Source organism: Bubalus bubalis, chromosome 2, assembly GCF_019923935.1.
Source record: "Bubalus bubalis isolate 160015118507 breed Murrah chromosome 2, NDDB_SH_1, whole genome shotgun sequence".
NCBI lineage: Eukaryota > Metazoa > Chordata > Mammalia > Artiodactyla > Bovidae > Bubalus > Bubalus bubalis.
In genome coordinates this window covers 34,983,519-35,007,039 of record NC_059158.1, presented here as the reverse complement: position 1 = coordinate 35,007,039, position 23,521 = coordinate 34,983,519, and the positions used below count along the sequence as shown (strand labels likewise).

The 23,521-nt window shown below is 56.6% G+C and overlaps 2 protein-coding genes across 2 annotated transcripts in view; one reads left to right on the top strand and one right to left on the bottom strand.

The window, feature by feature from the left end:
• The window catches only part of TTBK1 (tau tubulin kinase 1), a 41,887-nt gene that overhangs the window by 5,458 nt on the left and 12,908 nt on the right, over positions 1–23,521 (top strand). The window contains exons 3-13 of the mRNA XM_006069248.4: positions 3,198–3,345; positions 3,592–3,665; positions 3,864–4,004; positions 4,944–5,048; positions 5,483–5,548; positions 5,967–6,059; positions 6,145–6,270; positions 7,586–7,740; positions 8,875–9,106; positions 9,344–9,522; positions 12,158–12,719. Of these exons, the coding sequence (XP_006069310.4) occupies positions 3,198–3,345; positions 3,592–3,665; positions 3,864–4,004; positions 4,944–5,048; positions 5,483–5,548; positions 5,967–6,059; positions 6,145–6,270; positions 7,586–7,740; positions 8,875–9,106; positions 9,344–9,522; positions 12,158–12,719 (1,881 nt within the window). The remainder of the gene's footprint in view (positions 1–3,197; positions 3,346–3,591; positions 3,666–3,863; positions 4,005–4,943; positions 5,049–5,482; positions 5,549–5,966; positions 6,060–6,144; positions 6,271–7,585; positions 7,741–8,874; positions 9,107–9,343; positions 9,523–12,157; positions 12,720–23,521) is intronic.
• On the bottom strand, positions 1,858–2,325 carry LOC123329833 (40S ribosomal protein S15a-like). The gene has a single exon (XM_044929786.2). The coding sequence runs from the start codon at positions 2,281–2,283 to the stop codon at positions 1,858–1,860; it is 426 nt and encodes a 141-aa protein (XP_044785721.2). The 5' UTR covers positions 2,284–2,325.

The following is a 23,521-nucleotide window of genomic DNA, read 5'->3' as shown; positions in this document are numbered from 1 at the left end:
AGCCTCTCCAAGAATCAAGGTCACAGAGCCAAGGGAGAATTGTGACCTATTGTAGTCCCACTCATTTTACAGAAGGAGAAAAGCAGACACTCATCCTGGGTCACCCAGAGCTGGCCCAAGAAAACAGGTTTCCTTTTTCCTAAGTGAATGCTGGTCCTATTGTGTCCTATTGTATCGAGGTCCTTCAGCAGTGGAGGGGCTCCTGAAAAAATGTAGAAGGGAAGGAACAGGGTCTAGTTATGAGGATGTTCCTGTTACTGGGCGTGGGCAAAGCTGTTCTGTGACTTTTGTGGGGCTTGGGCAGTCAGTTTTGCCTCCACTGGCCTCTTCAAAAATAATAAAGTACCAAAAATTGCAACTGTGTGATTGCAGTGCTATAATAAGGAATAAATTAATATTATATAATAAAAATTTTATCTAAAAGTTTATTTATTCCCTTCTGACTTTAAAAGAAATTAGAACATTTTCATGGCCTTCTAAAACTATTATTAGGGAACTAGCCTCTGTGCCCGGTGTACTCTTCTGCCCCCAGAGGTTCTGTAATGGGTGGGTAGGGGTGAGTAGGTAACTAAGAGAGGAGAAACACTGTTTGGAAGTGGAGGTGGTAGAGAAATACCCTTTGGTGTCCTGGGAAATTCGGGAGTAGATGTCAGAAATGTCTTGGGTGCCCCGAGCCCTCCTTGCCATCTCTAGCAAGGATTTTGGAACCTGGCAAATCTGGGCTTAAATCTCAGCACTCATACTGTTAATGCCAGTATGGTCAACAGTTCCTACAAGATTGCAGTTAAGAGCATGGGTTCTGCATTAGATTGCATGTGCTAAGTCGCTTCAGTTGTGTCTGACTCTTAGCAATCCTATGGACCGTAGCCCTCCAGGCTCCTCTGTTCATGGGATTCTCCAGGCAAGAATACTGGAGTGGGTTGCCATGTCCTCCTCCAGGGGACCTTCCCGACCCAGGAATCAAACCCGGGTCTCTTGCATTGGCAAGCGAGTTCTTTACCATTGCCTGGATTTAAATGAAACCTGGCTTTGCTACTTACTAGCAGTGAGAACTGGGGCAAGGTACTTAACTCTCTGTGCCTTAGTTTTCCTTTTGTGCAAAATGACAACTCCTGTGAGTTGTCGAGAGCCTCTGGGGGTGAGCTGAGATGAAATCTGTGAGTCTGGAGCAGACAGAACCAAAGGGTGGTGGTTGTACCCTCTCCCTTGCCCTTTTCTCCATATTGCCACAAAGAAAACCATAAAGGAATCTAGAAGATACTAGAATCTCCCCTGACTTTAATGTTCCCCAGAAGAAGACCTGCCATGGGTTGCCTTGAGCCTGCCTCTGTCTCCTCCTGTTCAAAATTCTTCTAGAAGCCTGACCTTACCTTTTATCTCAAGCAGAGAGGGACTCTGGTGTCTCCCTGTTCTTCCTCCACCCTCTTTCTTGGGCACAAGAACCCAACCAGCCTTCCACTTGTCTTCTCAATCTTCCGGGCATCCTCCTCTCTCTAGAGCGTTTACCACTGTGACCCGCTGGGAACTCCCAGTCCTCAGCTCTGCCCTGCCCCCTTTCCTCCGCTGTTCCTATGTTTCAACCACCATTAAACATTTATTGGGCGTGTGAGTGCTGAGTAAATGCTACAGGGAGGGTTCAGAGATGCGGGAGGCTCAGAGTCAGGAAGCCCAGCTGCGGCTGGTGTGTTACAAGCCAGTTACAAGCCAACAGGACAGGAGTAAGGGCTCAGGAAGAGAGCAGGCTATTCATGATGGATGGGCTTCCTTGGGAGGTGAGAATGGAACTGTACAGCTTCTTGCTTTCTTTCTTTCTTTTTTCCTAGTGAGGCATTTTATTTGCCCTGATTTGTTACAACCCTAGAAAAAGAATCTCAGGATTTTCCCTCCTGTGTTTTTTTGTCTTGCTTCCTCACATTTCATGATGCCAGCTGGGGCTATCAGTACAATGAAACCACACTGATGGAGCGGGAACAGGTTATTCTGCCATTTTTCTAGATCTTTGAGTTGCTCCTCAAATCTGGGGCTGGTCCCCTTACACTTGTCTAACCTACCTATGATGTTCACAACAATTTTGCCAGCTCTGTGAGCACTGATGATTTCAAGCTCACCAATGTAACCATGCTTCAGCATCACAGTTAGAAACTGGATGATGACTCTAGAGCATAGCCTGATAAGAACCTGGCATCTGCTTCTCTTTTTGTCATTGTTGATGCTCTTGAGAGCATCAGCCAGAACCTCCATGTGCATCATTTTGGTGGAAAGATGGCAGAAACATGTGTGCATCTTTCTTAAACCAAAGAAGTCCCCACTTAGAACTCAGCACCTTCTCCCCTGTCCCCCCATCTTTGCCAGCAGCACCCTCACTCTCCAAGAGCCCTGGGCCCCTGACTTGAAATGACTTTTAATCCTGCCCTCTAACTCAGCTCTGCTTATCTCCCCTGGCCAATTCTTCCTCTCTCACAGTTCTCCCCTCTGTCTTTTCTCACTCCCTGCCTGAGGATGCTGGAGGAGGGGGGCCCAGAGGGTCAGAGATCCACTGCAGTGCTCCCTGGGAACAGACAGATTTTTCTCCAAACTTCCATCCCCACCATGTTCCCTGGGATAGGAGACTCACCCTGGTTTTGGGCATCTGATCTCGGGCCTCAGGAGTGACGTGGGCAGAGAACACCCTTTGTTGAGTACCCGCCCCCCACCCCCCAACCCCACAGACACTCTCCTCGAGATGCTCTCTGCCCCTGGTGTCATCTTTCAGGAGACTGCCAACCCCAGAAAGGGCTGGCCTCCCTGGGGGACCCACCTGAAACTGCGAGGTTCTGGAAATTAGTTTTGCTTCTGGATGGAGGCTGCTCAGTCTAGGTGGGGGATGGGGGAAGTGTGGTATTTATGTCCCTTAAATGGCTCACAACAGCCCATTATCTCTTCAGAACCCTGCATGGGTTTGTCTCCATGTCTCTGTGGAGTCTCAGGTCTCATAACTTCCCCCCCTGCCCACGTGACGTGTGGCCCTGTGTGTGTGTTGGGGGGAGGGGGGCAGTTGCTGAGCTGTCTCTAGCACTAGGAGAGGAGGTGGGAGCACTGGTGGGTGGGGGATCCTCTCCTCCAAGGACACTGAAGGATGTGAGCCAGCAGTGGGTTGGGTGGAGAGCTACTCAGCCTGATCTCTGTGCCCCCTCTTCCCCTCTCCCCTATTTCTGTAGCTCAAAAAGATCGGGGGCGGGGGCTTTGGTGAGATCTACGAGGCCATGGACCTGCTGACCAGGGAGAATGTGGCTCTCAAGGTGGAGTCGGCCCAGCAACCCAAGCAGGTCCTCAAGATGGAGGTGGCTGTGCTCAAAAAGCTGCAAGGTATGGGTCCAGGGCAGGAGGGGCGGAGAAGGGTGATGGGGCCCAGGGCCAGTAGGTGATGGGTGAGGGGCTATGGGACCCGAGTCCAAGAACCACGATCGGCTTAAGGTGGAGGGGGAGGTGGGAGAAGTGGCCAGGGCCCAGGGCTGGGGGACCAGGGATCAAGAGCACCCCAGGAGCCCACCTTAGGGCTGGAAGTAGGGAAGAAGGAGTGGGAGTTGGGAGACCCCTGTCTGTGCCCCTCAGGGAAAGACCACGTGTGCAGGTTCATTGGCTGTGGCCGGAACGAGAAGTTCAACTACGTGGTGATGCAGCTCCAGGTGAGCCCCCACAGCCCATCCTCCCTTCTCTCTCCCCCAAGAGATCTGGTGGGGACACCTGGGGTAGGTTGGAGACTGTGGACTCCAGAGGAGCGGGGAGTGGGCACGAGCCTTAGCGGGGTGGCGAGGCTGGGCCAAGTGTCACAGTGGCGGTGGACTGCTGGATGGCAGCTGAGCAGGGCCCCACCCTCACTGCAGGGCCGGAACCTGGCTGACCTGCGCCGCAGTCAGCCGCGGGGCACCTTCACGCTGAGCACCACGCTGCGGCTGGGCAAGCAGATCCTGGAGTCCATCGAGGCCATCCACTCTGTGGGCTTCCTGCACCGCGACATCAAGCCGGTGAGGGTGGTCCCCACCTCCGAAGCTCCCCCCACCTTCTCCCCTTCCCTGGGCCCCCTGTTTCTTCTCCAGAGCAGGGGTTGGGGCGGGGACAGCTTCTTCTGCCTGTCCCCTCCTCCTGCTCTCCCTCTCTAGCACCGCCTCCTCCTCCCCACTGCCTCCCAGGAGCACCTCTGCCCACCCTGGCCATGCCCGTGGCCTCCCTTATCTTCTGTCCTCTTCCCTTTTCTCACACCTGACCTGAATAGTCCTTGAACCTGGAAAGGTGAAGGGGTTGGGGAAAGATGGAGGGATTGAGGAAAAGGACCTAGGAGCTGCGGTTTGGGAAGAGATTCTAAGTAGCTAATTTTGTGACATCTTGGGTCTTGGTGCTGGGGAAAAACCTCCGATTTAAAGTGGTGAGGGACTTGCCTGCTGGTCCAGTGGCTAAGACTCTCCACTCCCAATTCAGGGGGCCCGGGTTTGATCCCTGGGCAGAGAACTAGATTCCACATGCTGCAGCTAAGGCCCAAATAAATAAAAACAAATTTAAAAAAAAAGTGAAAACAGGCCCAGAAAGGTTGGTTGAAGGGCCCAAAGTCACACAGCAAGGACAATGCTGGCCGCCTGGTGCCAGAGAGCAGGACAGCTACACTGGGCCACGTGGTCCTGCCGGGAGTCCCGGGGGTTCCGAGCCCGGCGGGCCCCGGCTGGGTCACCTCCTGCTGTGTGATCTGGGAGAAGCCCCCAGCTGGCCTTCAGTTTCCTCCCCTCTGAAATGAGGATAAGCACACCTGCCCCTCAGACGAGGGTCCGTGACCTGCTCACACGGTGTTTTTCTCTCATGTTAGTGTGAGGAGGGGTGGAGGGGCCCTCACCAGAGCTGTTTGTCTCCTGAGGTGGGCCAGGTGGGCTTGGAGCCCACAGGCGGCCTCCCTCACAGCTGCTGTCTTCCCCCAGTCAAACTTTGCCATGGGCAGGCTGCCCTCCACCTACCGAAAGTGCTACATGTTGGATTTCGGGCTGGCCCGGCAGTACACCAACACCACGGGGGACGTCCGGCCCGTGAGTACCGCCGCTCACCGGAATCCTGGCGTCCTCACCTCAGCCCCTGATCTGGGGAGCCTTCACCAGCCTTTGCTGAAGCTGCCTAGACGGGCCTGGCCTCAGTGTCAGTCAGCGCTGAAGCCACATGCAGCCCGTTCCCTCTCCCCCGTGGCCTGAGTGCAGGCCACTTCCACGCCCTGTGGTCTGTCTGCCCACTCCAGTCAAGGGCAGACGAGCAGGGGCATCAAGCAGGGGCAGGAGGCAGGTTTAAGACTGGGCTTGTGGGTCAGGCTGTTCTTGACCCATGTGATCCGGAGCGGGGGTGGGGGTGGGGGCGGAGGGGGAGGCTGGCAGGGCTAGAGTAGGCTGAGGAGGCTTGGTAAGCAGGGCTGAGATGTGGCCACGGTCAGGGGTGGCGGGTGACGTTCCTGTTGGTGTCCTCCCCTCTGCAGCCTCGGAATGTGGCCGGGTTCCGGGGGACTGTACGCTATGCCTCGGTCAATGCCCACAAGAACCGGGTGAGTGGCTGGGCCGGGACTGGGGAAGGTAAGACAGTACGGGCACAGGTCAGGGGTGGGGTGTGAGGCTGTTGGTGGGGTGGAGAGGAGCCCAAGGCAGGGGCTGGAAGCTGCCCCTCCAGAGACCCTGGAGGAGGGCTCCCCTGGTGTATCCCCTTGACGTCACCTTCTTCCTTACTTGGGGGATCCCCTCCTCTCTGTCCCCACTACGAATCTCTGGAGGATGAGAAAACTCACACAGAACTTTTGACTGAGGGATCCTGTGTGTTGGTGGGTCAGGAGTGGAGCCATAGCTTCAGGGAGACCCTAGCTCTGCCCACAGGCAACCTGACTGGGGTCCCTCAGTGAAGGGTCAGCCCCCACTCCCAGGGAAGGACCTGAGAGCTGTGGGTGACCCCCTCTGCACCCGCATCCCCAGGAGATGGGCCGCCACGATGACCTGTGGTCCCTTTTCTACATGCTGGTGGAGTTTGCAGTGGGTCAGCTGCCTTGGAGAAAGATCAAGGACAAGGTAAGGCCAGCACAGCTGGGCCTGGGGGTGGCGAGGGCATGGAGGGCAGCCGGGGCTCCATCTCCTGGTGCCCTCCTGCCTCCAGGAGCAGGTAGGGATGATCAAGGAGAAATATGAGCACCGGATGCTGCTGAAGCACATGCCCTCCGAGTTCCACCTCTTCCTGGACCACATCGCCAGCCTTGACTACTTCACGAAGCCCGATTACCAGGTGGGAGCCTGCCGCCCGCTCCTGCACCCCCTTCTCTGTGGGTTGCCGTCTCCAGCACCATCTATCCTGCTGAGGCCCCACGCCCCTGCCGGCTTGGTCCCGAGCACCTCTCCTGCTCTTCCAACTGCACGAAAGAAACTGTTCTCTGCTGTTGTAAACACCAGTCACAGCTCTGATTTATCAAGAGCTCACCCTGCTCTCAGCGCTTTTCCTCACTTAATTCATTTAAGCTTTAAAACAAGCCTTTGGCGATATTGCGTGTTCTTCATGTTATTATTCCAGCACTTAATCATTAATGAAACCAAGTGCTTTCAAGGACTTTACATCGAAACTCTGTAGGAGACCAAGTGGGATGATTGTCCCCATTTCACAGATGAGGAAACTGAGGCCTGGTAGCCTGGTGAGGAGCAGGGCAGGGCTCAGGCACACTTGCCTCCAAGTCCAGGGCTCTTTCCAAGGTGCCCTCACCACACTCCAATGGGACCTGCTGACCCTGATCAAAGAATGGGGGAAACAGTGTTCTGCCAGGACCTGCTGTGTGCCAGGCATGGCCACACCCCTCGGGAACACGGATAGTGTCAGGCCCACAGTGGGCCCACAGTAAAGGGGGTCCCGCTAGCAGAGAGAACTGTCTGGAGAGAGAGCTAAGTCAAAGTGGGAATGTCTGGGGGACTGCCACCTCCTAAACCCAGAGACCCGGTTGTTGGCAGAGATCCCTTACTCGGGTAGTCGGGAGACCATGCCCCTTAGTCCTAACTGAGCCTCATGGGGTCCCTCAGACCACACAGCTTCCAGCACACCCTGTGCTGAGCCCTGTGGCTGGCTGCTAGAAATGTAGAGGCGGCAGGTAGGCCTGTGAACAGTTCAAACTGAGGCTGTGTGGGTGAGGGAATCAGGGAAGGCTTCAGATGGGAGAGAACGGTGGGCTGGGCACTGCAGGCAGACGAAGCATTCTGTGCAGAGGTATGACCCCAGGTGGCGGGTTGGGGAAAATGCTGCTGCGGCGGCGTCCGCTGCACCGGTGGCGATGGCAGAGGAGGCTGGGGACAGGAATGAGTGGGACACACCTCTAAGGGCTCGTGTCCAGCCAGGGGGGAGCTGAAGTCCAGACAATAATTTGCATGCTGATTTGCATATTGTGTGCATGTTTTCATTTAAAATCAATGTGCCCTTCTCCTTCCAATGCCCCCTCTTGGCCCCTCCCTGTCCTGGAAGGCCCCTGTCTTCCCCTCTGCGACCCCAGCACCTGCCCCCTCCCTCCTGGCTAGCCCCCGGGGTCACCGCTCTGTCCTCCCGCCACCCCCGCCCCCTGCAGTTGATCATGTCAGTGTTTGAGAACAGCATGAAGGAGCGGGGCATTGCGGAGAACGAGGCCTTTGACTGGGAGAAGGCGGGCAATGACGCCCTCCTGTCCACGAGCACCTCCACCCCGCCCCAACAGAACACCCGGCAGACGGCAGCCATGTTTGGGTGAGTCTCAGGAGGGGCGATGGCCCTGTCGGGGGGCAGACGACCCCTGCCCCGAGTTGTCACCTGGGAAGCCAACCCTCTCCTCTTCCTACCCGGACGCCACCTGGCTGTCTCTCCTGTTCTCGGTGCTCAGAAGCGGGGCTCTTGAATCCCAGGAAGTCCTACCATGCCTCCACCTTCAATCTGGGGCTGCAATGGACATCCTTATTTGGAGTTCTTGACCTTTCTGGGGAGCAGGGATCCCTGAGTGAGGGTCCCCTGGGGCCCACAGTTTGGTGATCACACATGGCCAGGTCTTGAGCCCCAGCTCTGGGCCCTGTAGGGCTCAGAGAAGAAATTTAATAGCCCCTGACCTCAAAATGCTCTCAGTTGAGTGGAGGATGTTTGTAATCGGTGAGTCGGCGAACTCAGATCCAAGTGAAAAGCACAAAACTGAGTGGCCCAGGGAGGGGCCAGAGTGAGGAGGTCTCCCCTGCTCCACCGTCCCGGGAGTGAGTCAGGGGACCGCTGGGGAGACTCAGCAGGACTTGGCGGCGCACGTGCTGCCAGTTCTGTGACGACATTGCTCGAGGAACTCCAAAGTGATTCTTTCTTTAGACCCATTTCCTAATCCCCAGGGCTTCCCAGGTGGTGCTAGTGGTAAAGAAACTCGTCTGCCCGCGGGTTTTACCCCTGGGTCGGGAAGATTCCCCTGGAGAAGGAAATGGCAACCCACTCCAGTATTCTTGCCTGGAGAATCCCATGGACAGAGGAGCCTGGCGGGCTACAGTCCATGGGGTTGTATGGAGTCAGACATGACTGACGCGACTTAGCAGGCACATACGCCTAGTCTCGAGGAATCAGGACAGCAAACTGCAGTAGGGAGCTGGCAGGGCCACAAAGCAGCGAATCTCCTAAATAAACAGAGCCAGGTGGTGCTGTAGCCCGCCTCCAAGCCTCTGCCCACCGAACCCACCTGAGGGTACCGTGGTCCCAGAGGGTCTATGAACCAGAGATGGAGCTGGGCCTATGGACGCCCCCAACCTGCCGGACCTCTCCTGTGCCCCCGCCCAAGGGTGATGGGTGGTCTCCAGGGCTAGAGGAGAGGGCAGCCCCCCACCAGCCTTGCCCACGGCCCCCTCCTGGCCTCCACAGGGTGGTCAACGTGACGCCAGTGCCTGGTGACCTGCTCCGGGAGAACACCGAGGACGTGTTGCAGGGCGAGCACCTGAGCGACCAGGAGAATGCACCCCCGATCCTGCCTGGTCGGCCCCCCGAGGGACTGGGTCCCAGCCCCCACCTTGTCCCCCACCCTGGGGGTCCTGAGGCTGAAGTCTGGGAGGAGACGGATGTCAACCGGAACAAACTCCGGATCAACATTGGAAAAGTAACTGCAGCCAGGGAGGGCGACATGGGTGGCCTTCTCCCCCTGCCCCCTTGCTCCCCACCCGTGGGTCCCTCTCCCCAGCCACCTGCCTGGTCGCCCTGCCTCCTTGGCCTGACGCCCTCCCGGGATCACTGGCACCCAGCGCTCAGACCTCCTGCTCCCTCCTTCGCCCTGAGAAAACCACAGCCCCACAGCCGCCCCATCAGCCCCAGCTCATGGGACTCCCCTCTCCTGCAGACCCCCGCTGTGGTGGAGGAGGAGCAGAGCCGTGGTGTCGGGGTCCCCAGCTCCCCGGTGCGGGCTCCCCCAGACTCACCGACAACCCCAGTCCGTTCTCTGCGCTACCGGAGGGTCAACAGCCCTGAGTCTGAGAGGCTGTCCACGGCAGACGGGCGGGTGGAGCTGCATGACAGGAGGTGGGTCTGGAGCCAGGGGTGTGATCCAGGGCCCCTGGTCCCCCCCTACCCCATCAGCTTCTCACAGCTGGTCTGGAGGAAGGGCAGTTTCCAGACAGAGGTGGGGGACCCTGGAAGGGTTATGAGATTTACGCTTGGGACTGGGGACTCGGTTAGAATCAGTGACCAGCCCTGGAGAGGGTGTGGGAGTGTAGAGGGCCCAGCTTAGGCCACGAAGGGGCGTGGGGTGGGGGGCAGGCATAGGAGGAGGTGAAGGCTGAGATGGTAGGTGGGCGTGCTTCCAGAACCTCTTTCCCTAGGGACTAATTACAGAGGCCTCAGAGCAACTGGGGAAGCTTCCTCCAGCTCCAGCGGAGGGGCCTGGAGAAGATTCAGCGGGTGTTGGGGGTGTTTGAGGAGGAGACAGACCAAGCTTTGGGGATCAGGGCTTGGGAGTCTGAATGTCAGGGAGGGAGGAGGGACCTGGTTGATGTGAGGGAGTGTTGGGAGAGTTGAGAGCCAAGGTGAGCCTTTAGGATGTGGGATGAGAGTGGCTGGTGGAGCTTGGACCAGGGCCGGATCCTCATCTGGTGGGTGGGACCACCTCGGGTGGAGAGACTACCCCACCTCCCTTGGTTTGGGGTGGGGCTTTACAGCAAGGTGGGGGCCTTCTCTGCACCAGGAAAGGAGTTGCTGCCCGAGGCCCAGCCCCGGGGTAGGGGGTCTTGTTCACACCCCTGTCCCCTCCTGCCCCACCTCAGCCACCATCCCCGCTCTGGATTCTGCCCCAAACTGCGCTCCACCTCCAGGACGGGCACAGTGCCCCTCTGGGGTGCTCAAGACAGGGCAGCCCTGTGCCAATCCCTCTGGTGACCCCAGGACGGAGGGACGCAGGCCCTGTCCTGAGGGAGCCGTCAGCCCTTACACACACACTCATATCCACAGACACTCACACTCTCACAGGTTGAATCCCAGGGACAGAAGACCACATTTTCCTCCCAGTAGCCCAGAAGGTTCAGGAAACAGGAAGGAGTGAGGAAGGGCAGTTTGGAAGGGAGATGAGTGGAAGAGGGAGGTGGGAAATGCCCTGAGCAAAGACAGTCCTGGAGAACACCTTGGTCTGGCCCAGAGTGAACGCTTGTTTGAGGGGAGGAGAGGGTCAAGGGGAGATTTTCTGGAAGAGAAGGGCCAGGATCTCAAGCAGGGTGGAGGGTTGGGGGGCTCTGGGGCACGAGGGAGCAGGAGAGTGTATGAAGCAGATGGGATCAGGGTGTGCCCCTCCCTGCTTGTTTCAACCACCCCCCACCCCATCTTCAGCCTCTCTCTCCTTCATGTCCATCAAAACAAGCCATGCTCTTGGGAAAGCAAGTGACGTCAGCCACTTAAATGGGAGTGTGAATGTAAGACCCGGTGACCTTCCTTTGTTTTTTTTTTAAGTTTATGAACAAATCGATAAAAATGCTGTGCAGATTAGTGTTGGCAGAACCCACATAGGCCAGGGTGGGAGGATGCTGAGAAAGGCCGACAGGAGGCTTTGATCTGTACCACTCACCTCACAGGCTCGATGCTGGGGGGTGGATGGCAGTCAGCCCCCTACCCACAGCCTGAGTGTGAGTTCTCCGCGGTTCTCAGCAGGGCACCCTGGAATGTGGGGGAGGACAGTTCTTCCTTGTGTAGCATTCCTGAAGAATATCCTCACCTTGGGGCTGGTAAACCCCAGTTGAGAACCTCAGCAAGCCATGTGAGATTCACAGCACAGGTTAAGATAACAACAAAAGAGATGTCCCCAGGTAGAATCAGTGTCCCAGAGGCAAAAGCCAAAGGGGACCCAGCCCCTGTCTGGCAGAACTCATCGCCTCCTGGGGCGGCAGACTCATAAACACACACATGCTCTGACGTGAGGGGACAGAGGCAGCCCTGGGAGGGCAAACTAGCCCCCCATCATGCAGGAGGGAACAGCTCCCTATGGGAGTTGACACCGAGCTGGGGTGGACAGCCCAAGGTGGAAGGGCAGGCCGTGTTGGGGGGAGGCGCATTTATAAAGGCACAGAGGAAAAAGCAGGTGACTTTGAGATCTGTCTGGCTAGGGGAAATGGGAAACAGGGCCTCTGTCTGGCTGCCAGGGGCCTTGAATGCCAAACTAAATCATGTGGACTTTGTCCTGGGCTGGTAGGGGGGCTGTCACTGGAGTTTATTGGAGGAGGTGCAACCAGCCAGGTAGGCCTGAAGGGTGGTGGTAGAAGAGGCCAGAAAACCATCAGCACACTCGAGGGCAGGTGGGTGTGTTTGTCTTGGGCACATCGGGTGCAAGCCTGGGTCGGGTGGAAGCCCTGGCTGGGCAAGCATCAAGTTATCTTTAGGAAGATCCAAATTTCTGGGAGTGCTCTGGAGGGCAGTGTTCCTTGAGCCCAAGAATTTTACTTACTGCTTGTTTAGATTCCTGGAACATAGTAAGCATTCAAAAATGTGTGTTGAATGAATGCGTGAGCTCTTTGCAAGGACTGAGGTTGGAGGGTGGCAACCCAGGAGGTGGCTGAGCCTGGCCCGGGGTGGGAGAAGGCCAGAGTCAGGAGGTCCCAGGCATACGGCTCCACCTTGGGGTCCTTGGGGACCCAGAGAGGCCGGGCACTGAGCCCCACGTGGGGTGGCTTTGCAGGTCACGGATGGATCTGCCTGGCTCACCCTCGCGGCAAGCCTGCTCCTCGCAGCCAGCGCAGATGCTGTCAGTGGACACAGGCCACGCCGACCGGCAGGCCAGCGGCCGCATGGACGTGTCAGCCTCTGTGGAGCAGGAGGCCCTGAGCAATGCCTTCCGCTCAGTGCCACTGGCCGAGGAGGAGGACTTCGACAGCAAGGAGTGGGTCATCATCGACAAGGAGACGGAGCTGAAGGACTTCCCCCCGGGGGCTGAGCCTAGCACGTCGGGCACCACGGACGAAGAACCCGAGGAGCTGCGGCCGCTGCCCGAGGAGGCCGAGGAGCGGCGGCGGCCAGGGCCAGAGCCCGCCGTCCGGCCCCGGGGACGCGGCATGCACACGCTGGCCGAGGAGGACCTGCGGCTGACGCCCGCCCAGCCCCCGCCACCCCAGCTGAGCCAGGCCGATGGCCGGTCAGAGACATCACAGCCCCCCACGCCTGGCAGCCCTTCCCACTCTCCCCTGCACTCTGGACCCCGCCCCCGACGGAGAGAGTCGGATCCCACTGGCCCGCAGAGACAGGTAAGGCTGGGCTTGCACCCCAGTCCCCACCCCTGACGCCCACAGTCCTGGCGTGCAGCTGAGAGTGCTCCCGTATGCTCCCTGGGGGCTGCCGGCTAGCACCCAACGGTTGCAGCCGTGATGAAGGGAGGCAGGTTTAAGGGTCTGCAAGCATGATTGTGGGGGGCAGGGTTCTGAGTCGAGTCTCGCCTTCGGGGCAGTGTCAGCCAGGTGACAAAACAGGAGAAAGACCTCCCAGAGCACGGGGACAGGGTGTGCAAAGGCCCAGAGGTGGCAATCAGAAACACTGATCGGCGGGTTGCAGCAGACGAGGCTGCGAGCTGGGTCCTGGGGCCCCGTCCAGGAGGGCCTTGGCCTTGGTGCTGGATTCTGAAGGCTTGGTGAGCCACTGAGAGGACAGAGGAGCCTGGCAGGCTGCAGTTCATGGGGTCGCACAGAGTTGAACACAGTGGAAGCAACTTAGCACGGCACGGCGTGGCAGGCTTTTAAGCAGGGGTGCAACATGATGCCATTGATACTTTTGAAGGGTCCCTCTGGCTGCTGTGTGGAAAATGGATTGAAGGGGCACAAACCTATCAGTAGGAAGGCCACAGGGCAGACACCAGCAGGAGAGCGCCCTGGGGGCATGGAGCAGGGAGGGGACTCTGAATGTGGGGCAGGGTGGATGGAGCCTGGGGGTGTTGGGGAGAGGATCAAGGGAGTCGCTGCTGACACGGGGCGTTCTGGGTGGGCAGCGGAACTGTCACTGAATGGTTTCAAAGGGAGCATCAACTCAGATTTGGACGCAATGACCTCATGGTACCTGGGGGATGTCCACTGTGGAGGCACTGGGGTTCAGGAGAGAGATCTCAGTGAGAGAGATGGATCTGGGGATCTCGTAGTCCACAGGAGTGGGTGGTGTCACTCAAGAGGACTATGTGGAGTGGGGAGAGCCCAGGGTGAAGGCAGAGCTGGGATTCACACCTTGAAAAAGAGTGAGACGAAGGGGCAAGAACACCCGGGGAGAGGGCTCCCTGAGTCGAGAAGGAGCTTGCTGAAGAGGGGTGAGGGCAGCGGAGGGTGTGCTGGGTCAGAGCAGGCACTGTGCCGAGGGTGAGCTCTGAGAGCCAGGATGTTGGACAGTGATGGGGAGGGAAGGAGCCAGGGCAGGGGGGGACCCTAAACCGGACACAGGGGCCGGCATGTTGGCAGCCCTGGGAGGACCCGGTCAGGTTGCCGTGGTGCCTTCTCGTGTGGGAGGCCTAAGGGATGAGACAGGATGGGCAGAGAGAGGCCTGGTGGTGGCTGTATCATAAATGCTGGGGTGAGGGGCCGCAGCACATTTCATGGTATTCTGGGTTTTTTTTTTGCAAATATGGGGTGTCCGAACAGGCAGAAGGTCCCTGGCCTGCTTGGGTTTCTCTGTGTGGTGCAGAGACTGACCTCTGACCCAGGAAGTGGCTCCACCACTCACCCTGGGTGCTGACTGGGGTCCATGTCGCCTCAGAGGACTGGGGAGAGCCAAGGAAGTGATGCTGGAGGGCTCAGGGCCCACGTGCGTTCCCTTCGACTGTCCCGTGTGGGGGCCTGCACATGGGAGGCTCTGGGAGACACCAGGTGCAGGGCCGGTTCCACTGAGTGCTCAGATCGGGAGGCCTGGCCAGGAGACCCCGGTGCCCCGGAGGAGGCGGCTCCAGACAGGACTGTCTTCAGGCCCCATCCCGGTGTGTAGAAGAGACAGTCTCTAACCTGAGATCCTGAGACTGTACGTCCTGGCCTTGTCCTGGGCACTGGAAAACTGGAGGCTCAAAAAATGGGGACCATGAGCCCCCACCCTGAGAGGTCCTAGCCAGCCTGAGTTGGAGGCTCAGCCAGGGCAGGGCTTGGGCAGCATGGCTATGTTGCTGACCCGGGCTCTGTTCCCATCAGAACCAGCACTGGGTAAGCAGGAGGTGGAGCAGGATCCGTCTGGGCTCCCTTGATCCCCTCTCATTCATTCATCACCTCATCATTCCACACCTACTGCGCCTCTGTATCAGAGACCAGAGGTGTCAGAGATCAGACACACAACAGGCTGGGCCCTTGGGAGGTGCAGAGTCTAGGAAGGGGGACAGATGGTGGTGGTGTGTGTGGGGTGGAGAAAAAGCCCAGAATTAAAGTCAGGAGGCCGAGTTCAGGACCTGGGCCCTTCTAGTCTCTTCCTGGTGACTGTCTCAGAGTTGTGCAGCTGAGCCATCTGGGAGGCTTTTCTCACCTTCAGATGCCTCCCTGGTCCTAGGAGTCAGCCTCACTTTGGGGAATTCCAGCCAAGGGGGTGAGATTTGGGGGAGCAGATGCAGGCCTGCTGTATGGTCAGTCTTGGGCTCAGGTCCTGCTGGTGGCAAGGATGGGCACTGCCTGTCTCAGCGAGCAATGGGGTCGTGTGAGTCTGGCCGGGGTGTTAGGTTGTGCGGGCCTTGGTTTCCCCACAGTGCACAGAAGCAAGCTTGCGCAGCATTCTACAGCCGCGTGTGTGCTCTTCTGTGTCAGCTTACCCAAGAGTGTGCAGTGGTGTGTGGGTGTGTCCGTGTGTCCGCGCACACACATGTGGGTGCACTTTCAGAGTGTGGAGAGCGTGTGGTGTGTGGAGAACCCCAGACGTCTACAGTGTCCCAGCTGGCGGGGTAGTCGCCACAGTGATAGTTCTAATGCGAATAAACAGCAGCGCTGCTCCTGAGCTTCTGTATTCTTCCCACGTAACCCTCACAGCGACACAGTGCAGAGGCCACCCCTGCTTACAGGGTGAGGAAGCTGAGGCTCAGAGCAGCTAAGTGTGTAGCCCTGGGTCACCAGCTGCTAAGGGGTAGAAGTGGGATTTGAATCCAGCCAGCTGGCTCCAGGGCTGTGCTCGGAGCCACACAGTCTGAGGGCTGTGTGTTTAAAAGAGGATCAGGGGCTTCCCTGGCGGTCCAGTGCTTAGGCATGTTCACTGCCAAGGATGCAAGTTCGATCCCTGGTCGGGGAACTAAGATCCCACAAGCCATGCAGTGCAGACAAAAAAAAAAAACAAAAACAAGGCTGAATCTGGGACTTCCCAGGTGGTCTAGTGGTTAAGACTCTGTGCTCCCACTTCAGGGATGCAGGTTCTGTCTCTGATTGAGGAACTAAGAACCCGCAAGCCACGGGACAAAAAAAGAGAGAGAGAGGAACAAACAGACCAGAGAGCAGATGGTTTGTGCAGGGTCAGAAAGAGCCTTTGTGGTGCGTGGGTGTCTGTTCGTGCTGCGTGTGCACACATGTGTGTGCCTGCTGGCTGGGCCATGGCAGCAGGTGTGCCTGTGGGCATGTAGGTATCTCTGTGTGTGTCTGGGTGTGAGCACGTGGGGCAGGACAGGTGTTGTCCAGCGTTTCAATGTAGCAGGGTGAAGCCTAGCCCTTCCTTCGCCGAGGGCAGGGGAAGAGGGAGGGGTGGACTGGCATATTTTTTTCCTTCTTTTGGTCTGGAAAGAGTCTTGAGCCTGGGTGAGGTCTCCACACCTGACTGCACATGGAATCACAGTTTGTGGACCTCCCTGCATCCTGTAACATAACTAGATTAAGTGGCTCAGGGCAGGCAGGAAGTCCCTTCAGGGACCCCACCCTACAACCTTTGTGCAAGGAAGCCCCTCCAAGTCCCAGCTGCATCTGCTCGGGGTCTGATGTGTGAACTTCCTCCTAAAAGCAATCTTTAAAGATAGGGACACTTGCACGTCCCCATGGGGAGTAAGGACAAGGATAGTGTGGAACCAGGCAGTCTTAGAGCATCTGTTGTTCTTTGGTGTGCGTACCATGACCCTTGAATGTTTTTTTCTTACACACACCTTCATTTCTCCTCTCTGGAATTCACCGTGCAAATCAGAAGTGTCCGGGAAAGCTAGGCCATAGGGGAGGGCAGTGGACAGAGTGTGGGATCTAGGGGAGGGATGTTTACCCTCCTTTACCAGTTGTCTCTGGCTGATAACCCAGCAGGTCAACATTTCCTGAGGGCATGGACATTTGTTTGGCAGCCCCTAGAGCATTTCCCTGCCACGTGTGCAAGGGGCTGGGGGACAAAGATGAATCAGGCTCACAGGCAAGGGGGTAGGCTGAGGATGCAAAGGTGGAGACGGTGTTTACACTCAAGGGGCCACAGGGACATAACGGCGGACTCTTGTCTGCTCGGAATGGAGCCAGCCTGCCAGAAAAGCTGGGGTGGCTTCACGGGTGTGACACTTCAGCTGGGCATGGAGGACGGGGAGGTGGCCACAAGTGGTGCCTGGCCTGAAACGGCAGGATGTGCTGGAACTAGGTCCCTTTGGCAGCTGACCAAACTCTGCCTGAGGTGCTGAACTGGAGCCCCTGACATGTGCTTTGAGAAGGGTGTGAGCAATGGTGGGTGCCACTGGCCCTTGGTATCACCACGTAGGCCGATGGACACCTAACCCTCAGTGCAGACAGGACTAGCTCAGAACGATCCTAGACTTGGCCACGAAGAAGCAGGAGGGGAAACCATGGTGAGGCCAGTGAGTGTAAGGCGAGCCACAGCATATCCTTTCTCCCCCTTTCTGCGCCAGGCCCCTGGACCCCCCACTCAGTGGCCGCGGGGCACCCTCCTCCTCAGCCCTTTAGCAGCTGGCCCAGCCAGTCCTCACTGCACCACCTAAAGCTTTGTAAACTGGCCTCTGTCCCAGGAAGAGCTTGAGGTCAGGATGGGCAAGGTCAGATGACAGCAAGTCATTGTTCCTGTCCCTACATGCCCGGGACACGGAGCCCATTTTCTCTTTTCCCTCTGAGGGCATGAGAGCAGCAGGGCATGGGGTGGCCAGGTGACGCGGCCAAGCCCTGTAATGTCTCTCAACTTTAGACAGGGAAAAGCTGCCTGGGAGAAATGACTTCAACTGGCTCCTCCATCCCCCAACCCTCTAAATTCTTTCTTCATTCTTGAGAGTGATAAACAGCTCACGTGACACAGCATTTACACCATGGCCAGCACCATTCAAAGGGCTTTGCATATTATAACACCTAATCCTCATAAGAAGAGTCTTGGGAAACCGTAGTTACCCCCATTTTACAGATGAGAAAGCTGAGGCATGAAGTAAAGTAACTTGCTTGAGGTCACCCAGGTACTAAGTGGTGGAGTTGGAATTCAAACATGTTGTCGGACTTCAGAGTCCTTCCCTTCTGCCACCTCGTCACTGAGACTCTGAGCATGGGGGCAGGGCTGTCATCGCAGAGGGCACTTAGCTGGTATTCTCTCGACCTCATGAAGGGCGCAGAGTCCAGCTGGGGAGACAGATGGTGCACAGATGCCAATACATTTTAGAGCTGTTTTTCCAGGGGGAGGGGGCAGGATTTCCCCAGCCCAGAGGGAACTCCAAGCTATATAGAGCTAAGCCAGGAAGGCTTCCTGAAGAAGGTGAGTGAGCAAGGTCTCCAGGAGGAGACCATGGTATGAGGAGGAGGCGGGGGAAGGGCGTTGGAGGCCGGAGCCTAGGTGGTGAGGCAGAACGGGAGGGTCCGGACCCTGCCCACTTGCCCGCGACGCCGGCGCCGCAGGGGCTGTCAGCGGTGGGTGGCCCCCGAGACGGAGCTGTCGATCGAGTCTGTGCCTGACACCTCTTTTCCCTCCACTCTTTTGGTCTCTTTCAGTTGGAGGAGGACAGACTCTCGGGGCACTCCCTCCCGCGGTACAGCCCCCTGCGACGACTGGCGTCCTCCGTGTTCTCCTCCTCCACGCTGGAGACCGAGCATTACCCTCACCCCGGCGGCGGCGGCTCCTCCGGTTCCCTCATTCAGCGCAGCCGCTCGGCGGAGAGCAGCCCCGTGCGGGCGCCCCACCGGCGCCACGCGCCCCTGGCCGCCGGCAACCACAGACTCGTGCCCTCGGTGCTCCGCATCTCGCGGTCACAGCTGCAGCAGGTGTGGGCCCGCTTCACCCACAAGACCTAGGCTGGGCCCCCCCCCTCCTGGAGGGGGCAGGTGGGGGGGGGGTGGGGAGCAGGCAGAGATGTGGTTCCTTCCCAGGACGCAATAATCACACACTCACACACCCCGACCCTCCCTGTCATGCAATACAGCCCCTATAACGTTGGCCCAAGGTACTGTAACCCCCCACCCCTCACCCCCTCCATCGACTTCCTCTGCTTGGTGCCAGCCAAATGGTGCAGGGAGGGGTGGGGCTGTTGGTGCAGTTTCTGGGACAGGACAGGGGCTCTGGGCTGGAGCCACCAGTGGGTCCAGAGTCCGGTGGAAACCAAGGTGTCAGGGAGAGGCGTGCTGGGTCAGAGTCAGTCTGGGAGGGTGCTTATTCTGTTTAATCTGTGATCTCTTGGCATGGCTGGGCATGGTCCACCCTTGGGGAGGGGATGCCAGGAGACGGTCCCTTTCGGTGTGCTATGTGTCTGTCTCTCTGGGCAGGGCGAGGTGTGTGGCCCTGTGTATGAGATAGGGGCCTGGCCAGCCAGCTTTGGGGTTTGGTGGGAAAGTGCCTCTGTACTCATTGACGTGGGAGGAAGTGGCCCTGTGACCCAGTGAGCCCTTCCCAGGCCACGGTCATGGAGGACAGTGCCCTGCCCTCCTGCATCTCAACCCAGGAGTCCTGGAGCTCAGCCCACTGTAGGCTGCCCCTCCCCTGGGACATATGTTGCCTGGCCCAGCTCCTTAGGAGCTGGGGAGGGACGCACAGGGAGGGGTCTGGGGTCTGCCCCTCAAAGCGAGCTGTGGCCTCGGGGTGATGGGCCCTGCCTAGTAGCAGTGGCAGAGAGGGTGGTTGTTAAGGATGTGAGACCTGTGAGCTCAGGACAAATTCCAGACAGCAGCAGTCCCACTACTGCCCCTCTTAGAGGGTGACTCCTTCCAGTGGGTGCTCAGCCAAGCTTTTTGGTCCCCAGGGGCGTTGGTGAAGACCAAACACCTGGTAGGCTGATCAGAGGGGATCGGAGATGGGAGGGGGATCAGGATGCCAGATTGTGCTTTCTGCCTGTTTCTCAGCACCCAGCCTGTCACTGCAGGGACCCCAAGGTCCTCTGCCTTCACTTCTGCTCATGTCATCCAGCACCTCTGTTCCCCTGGGGAGTGGGGCAGTGGTGAAGATGGCTCCAGGAAGGGCAGGGCCAGTACAGGAAGGGAAGGAGAGGAGGAGGCCAGAAGGCCCGCAAAGTGTTTATTGCAGTAAGGTTGCCTCTGTGTGTGTGCTCGTGTGCTGGTACACTTATGAGCATGAGTGTGGTTATGTATGAGAATGTGTGCATGTGGCAGGGTTGCCATGGATAGATGCTCAGGCTGTGCACTGCACAATTCTAGGGAGTGCCAGTTACATAGCCCCTGATGTGAATGGCACCCACTGAAGTTGCCCAGTGCTGCAGTTCTGTGCAGGTGGGTGTGTATGAGTGTGAGTATGTGTGTCTCTTAGGGAATCAGAAAGATGTTTGTGTAATCCTTGGTAGTTTCCTATGTACCTACTATCATCCTGGCTCCTCTTTCTCCTTCCTTCACTTGATGTCTGCTTCCCTCCCAACTCATCTCCCTTCATCTCCTGTCTCTGGTTCCAGCAGAGGCCTCAGGGCCCCTGCCTCAACCTAAGGGTGCCACAGTCAGTGAACAGTGCCCTGAGCCAAACTGTTCTCATAGGTGGCTCACCCATGTGAGCCAAGCCCATACCCACCTCACTCCTTTCTCCAAAAGGATAGCTTAAGGGTAGCTGGGCCACGAGCACCCTCCCCGTTTGGGAATGGAAGCCAAACTGGGACCCACCTCCATCCTGACTGCTCATTTTTGAACCTCCCCAGGTCCAAGACTCTGTTGCCCTCTGGGCTGTTTTGGGTGGCTCTGCGCCATGTGATGGCAGAAGGCAGAGGAGGAGTCAGGGTAGACCCTTCAAGAAAAGAGAGAAAAATCAAAGCACAAAGTTGGGGGGTGGGATGGCCAGTAGCCCTACTCCCCACCTTCTGGCACTGCCTGCCTCCCTCCCTACTCTCCTCTGGCCCTCTTTCCATCCTCTCTTGCGGGCGGCAAGCAGCAGGGGCTGAAATGAAGGGGAGTCTGTCCACCAGCCACTCCACAATCAGCAGCAGTGGGGGCAGGGCCCCCGCTATATGGGATGAGATGAAACCAAGCCCTCTGTTATCCGGCATTTCCTTCCAGAGGGTTCTACTACCTGACCCTGAGCACAGCTCCCACACCATGACCAGAGCCCTGCGGTACTCTAAGATCCCAAAGTGCCTTGTGACCTATCAAAGATGACAGCACTAGCTTCAGCCTTGATTTAGCATCAGACACGTATTAGGGCTTCCCTGGTGGCTCAGCTGGTAAAGAATTCGCCTGCAATGCAGGAGACCTGGGTTCAATCCCTGGGTTGGGAAGATCCCCTGGCGAAGGGGAAGGCTACCTACTCCAGTATTCTGGCTTGGAGAATTCCATGGACTGTATAGTCCATGGGGTCACAAAGAGTCAGACACAACTGAGCGACTTTCACTTTCACTTCTTCAGTGTTTCCAAAGGTTTTGGAGGTGGGGAATCCTGTTTAGCATTCCCAAAGTAGCTGAATTTTTCAAACACACACACCCCAGAACTGACTATTATGGGAAAGAGTGTGTCCTTTAAAGATCATGACTCAAAACATTTTGTCCTCTGTGGGACATCTTTTTATATGCCCTCCGTAGTGGAGGAGAAACTGTCTTATAAGCCATAAAGCTCTGAGCTAACCAGAAGTGGTCTTAAGACCAGGAAGTGGTCTTGATATTATTACCTTTTGAGGGTAGCTCTGACTTTTGGAACATCTAAGGCTATTTGAAGCCACGTGTGCTGAAGTAAGTTCATGTGAAGCTCAGCAGACCCCTGTGTGGTTTGGAATCCAGTTGCTTGTCTCTGGGTCCTGGGCTGGGCAGGGAAGCTGTGAACCCAGAGTGTTGTCAAGCTTTTTTCTTAAGGGTTTCCCAAGAAAGATGCCAGAGTGTTTCAAGAAAAGATATCCTGCCTGGGGCAAATGCATAGCCTCCCTGAGGTCAGCTTTGAAAAGGAACAGCACTCTTTATTGTATTAGAAGATGCTATTTTTGTACTTTAAAGTCACACCCTGCATGTAGTGGTGGCTTCCAATTATTAATTAATTTATTTTATTTAACAGTCACTGGCACACAGAGCTTATCATGTGCCAGACAGTGATCTAAGCACTTTACAAAAATAACTCATTTAATCCTAATAGCCTAGGAAGTAGATCCCAGTATTATCTGCATTAAATGGATTAATCAGAATATCTAATTTACAAAAGCATATTAATACCCCCCGCCAATGCCGAATAACTGAGGACTTGTTTGATAGGAGTTTTAAAGTGTTTCAGTCTGTGTTATGGTCTGTTTATTATTTACTGTCCTTACTGGTTGGCCCCTCCTTGCTCTATTGAGGAAGAAGGAAGTTATCTATGAATCAGACTCTCCTTCCTTCTCCATCCCACTGGGCATGGGATGGAGTTGGGGGTGGATAGGTGGTCACTCCAGAGTTCTGGGGTTGGTTGAAATGGCTGGACCTTGTATCTCCAGAGACCCCCCAACCTCTCAGTCCCACATGGCCCCAAGCATGCCCATAGCAGCTCTGGGGATTAGGTGGGTGGAGTAAGAGTTCCAGTGAGAAAGCAGGTGCTTAAAACCCTGTCCTCAGTGGCATGGGTGGGGTCCCTAGGGTCAGGCTCACAGGCAGGGCAGATACTGGCATCCATACCACTGACCATGGAGATTTGAGATGAGTGTCACCAACTCATCTCAACTCATGTCAATAGGAGCCAAGTAGTGTCAGGGAGAGGGCACTTGTGGGGACTGTGGTAAACAAAGGGACCCCCACCATCCTCAGCTCAACCAACTGTTGCCAGTATCTTCTACCTTTAATGTGAAATCTCACTATTTTTAAATATTGGCATCTAATTTTTTAAAAAAACAACTTTTTAAAGAAAAATCACTGTGTGAACTAAACAAAATTGGTTTACAAGCAGAGACCCTGAACTCAGTTTGCAACCTCTCTGAGCAAACTCTCTGAGCCTGAGGATCCCCCTACCCCCATCTATCCAAAACTGTAAGCACTCAAATGGGACAGTGTTCTTCCCCAGGAACACAAACTGGGTGGCCTTCTTAAGAACAGGCAGCTCACGACCAGTGGGGATGTGTGGTGTGCGCTGTGTGTACATGTCAGTGAGCTCTTGGTGTGTATGCCTAAGTGTGTGTGTGGGCCAGTGGGTTTGTTCATGTTAAGTGGGGTCCTCCTCAAAGGACCAGTATTTTCTCTGTAAGACAGGATCCTAGGATCCTGTCACTGGAAAAATGCACTAGTAAATTCTCGGTAATGAATAGACACCCCCACCCACTTAAGGCAGCTTGGGTCACAGCAATAACCAGTCAATACTCACCACAACCTCTAGCATCCCAATCCCAGCCATCTCCTTTGCAATTCTAGTTGTGGGGGTGGGGGGGGGGGGCGGGGGGGAAGGAATGGCCCTGCCCAGCATAAGGAGGAAATGGTGGAATCTCTGAGCCATGCTGGTACATTAACCCTTGCTCCCCCAGCCAGGAGGGGCAGGTCCCTTCAATCCCAGGAAAACCTGTGTTCCTCTTTGTGGGGAGTCCCAGGACCCTCCTTTGCTATTTCTCCTTTGCCCTCTTTAGGTCCCCTTTTCTGGGGAGGGGTGGTGCTGTCTTCCCAGGCAGTGGTTGGGAGGTCTAGGCCACTGGGTGAGCAGAGGAGCCGTGGCAGTGTTGGGTGATCAGAGAGGACCATGCATAGGTAGGCTCTGGGGGTCACTGGCTATGGAAGCATAGAGAACGCGACATCCCCTGCTCGGGT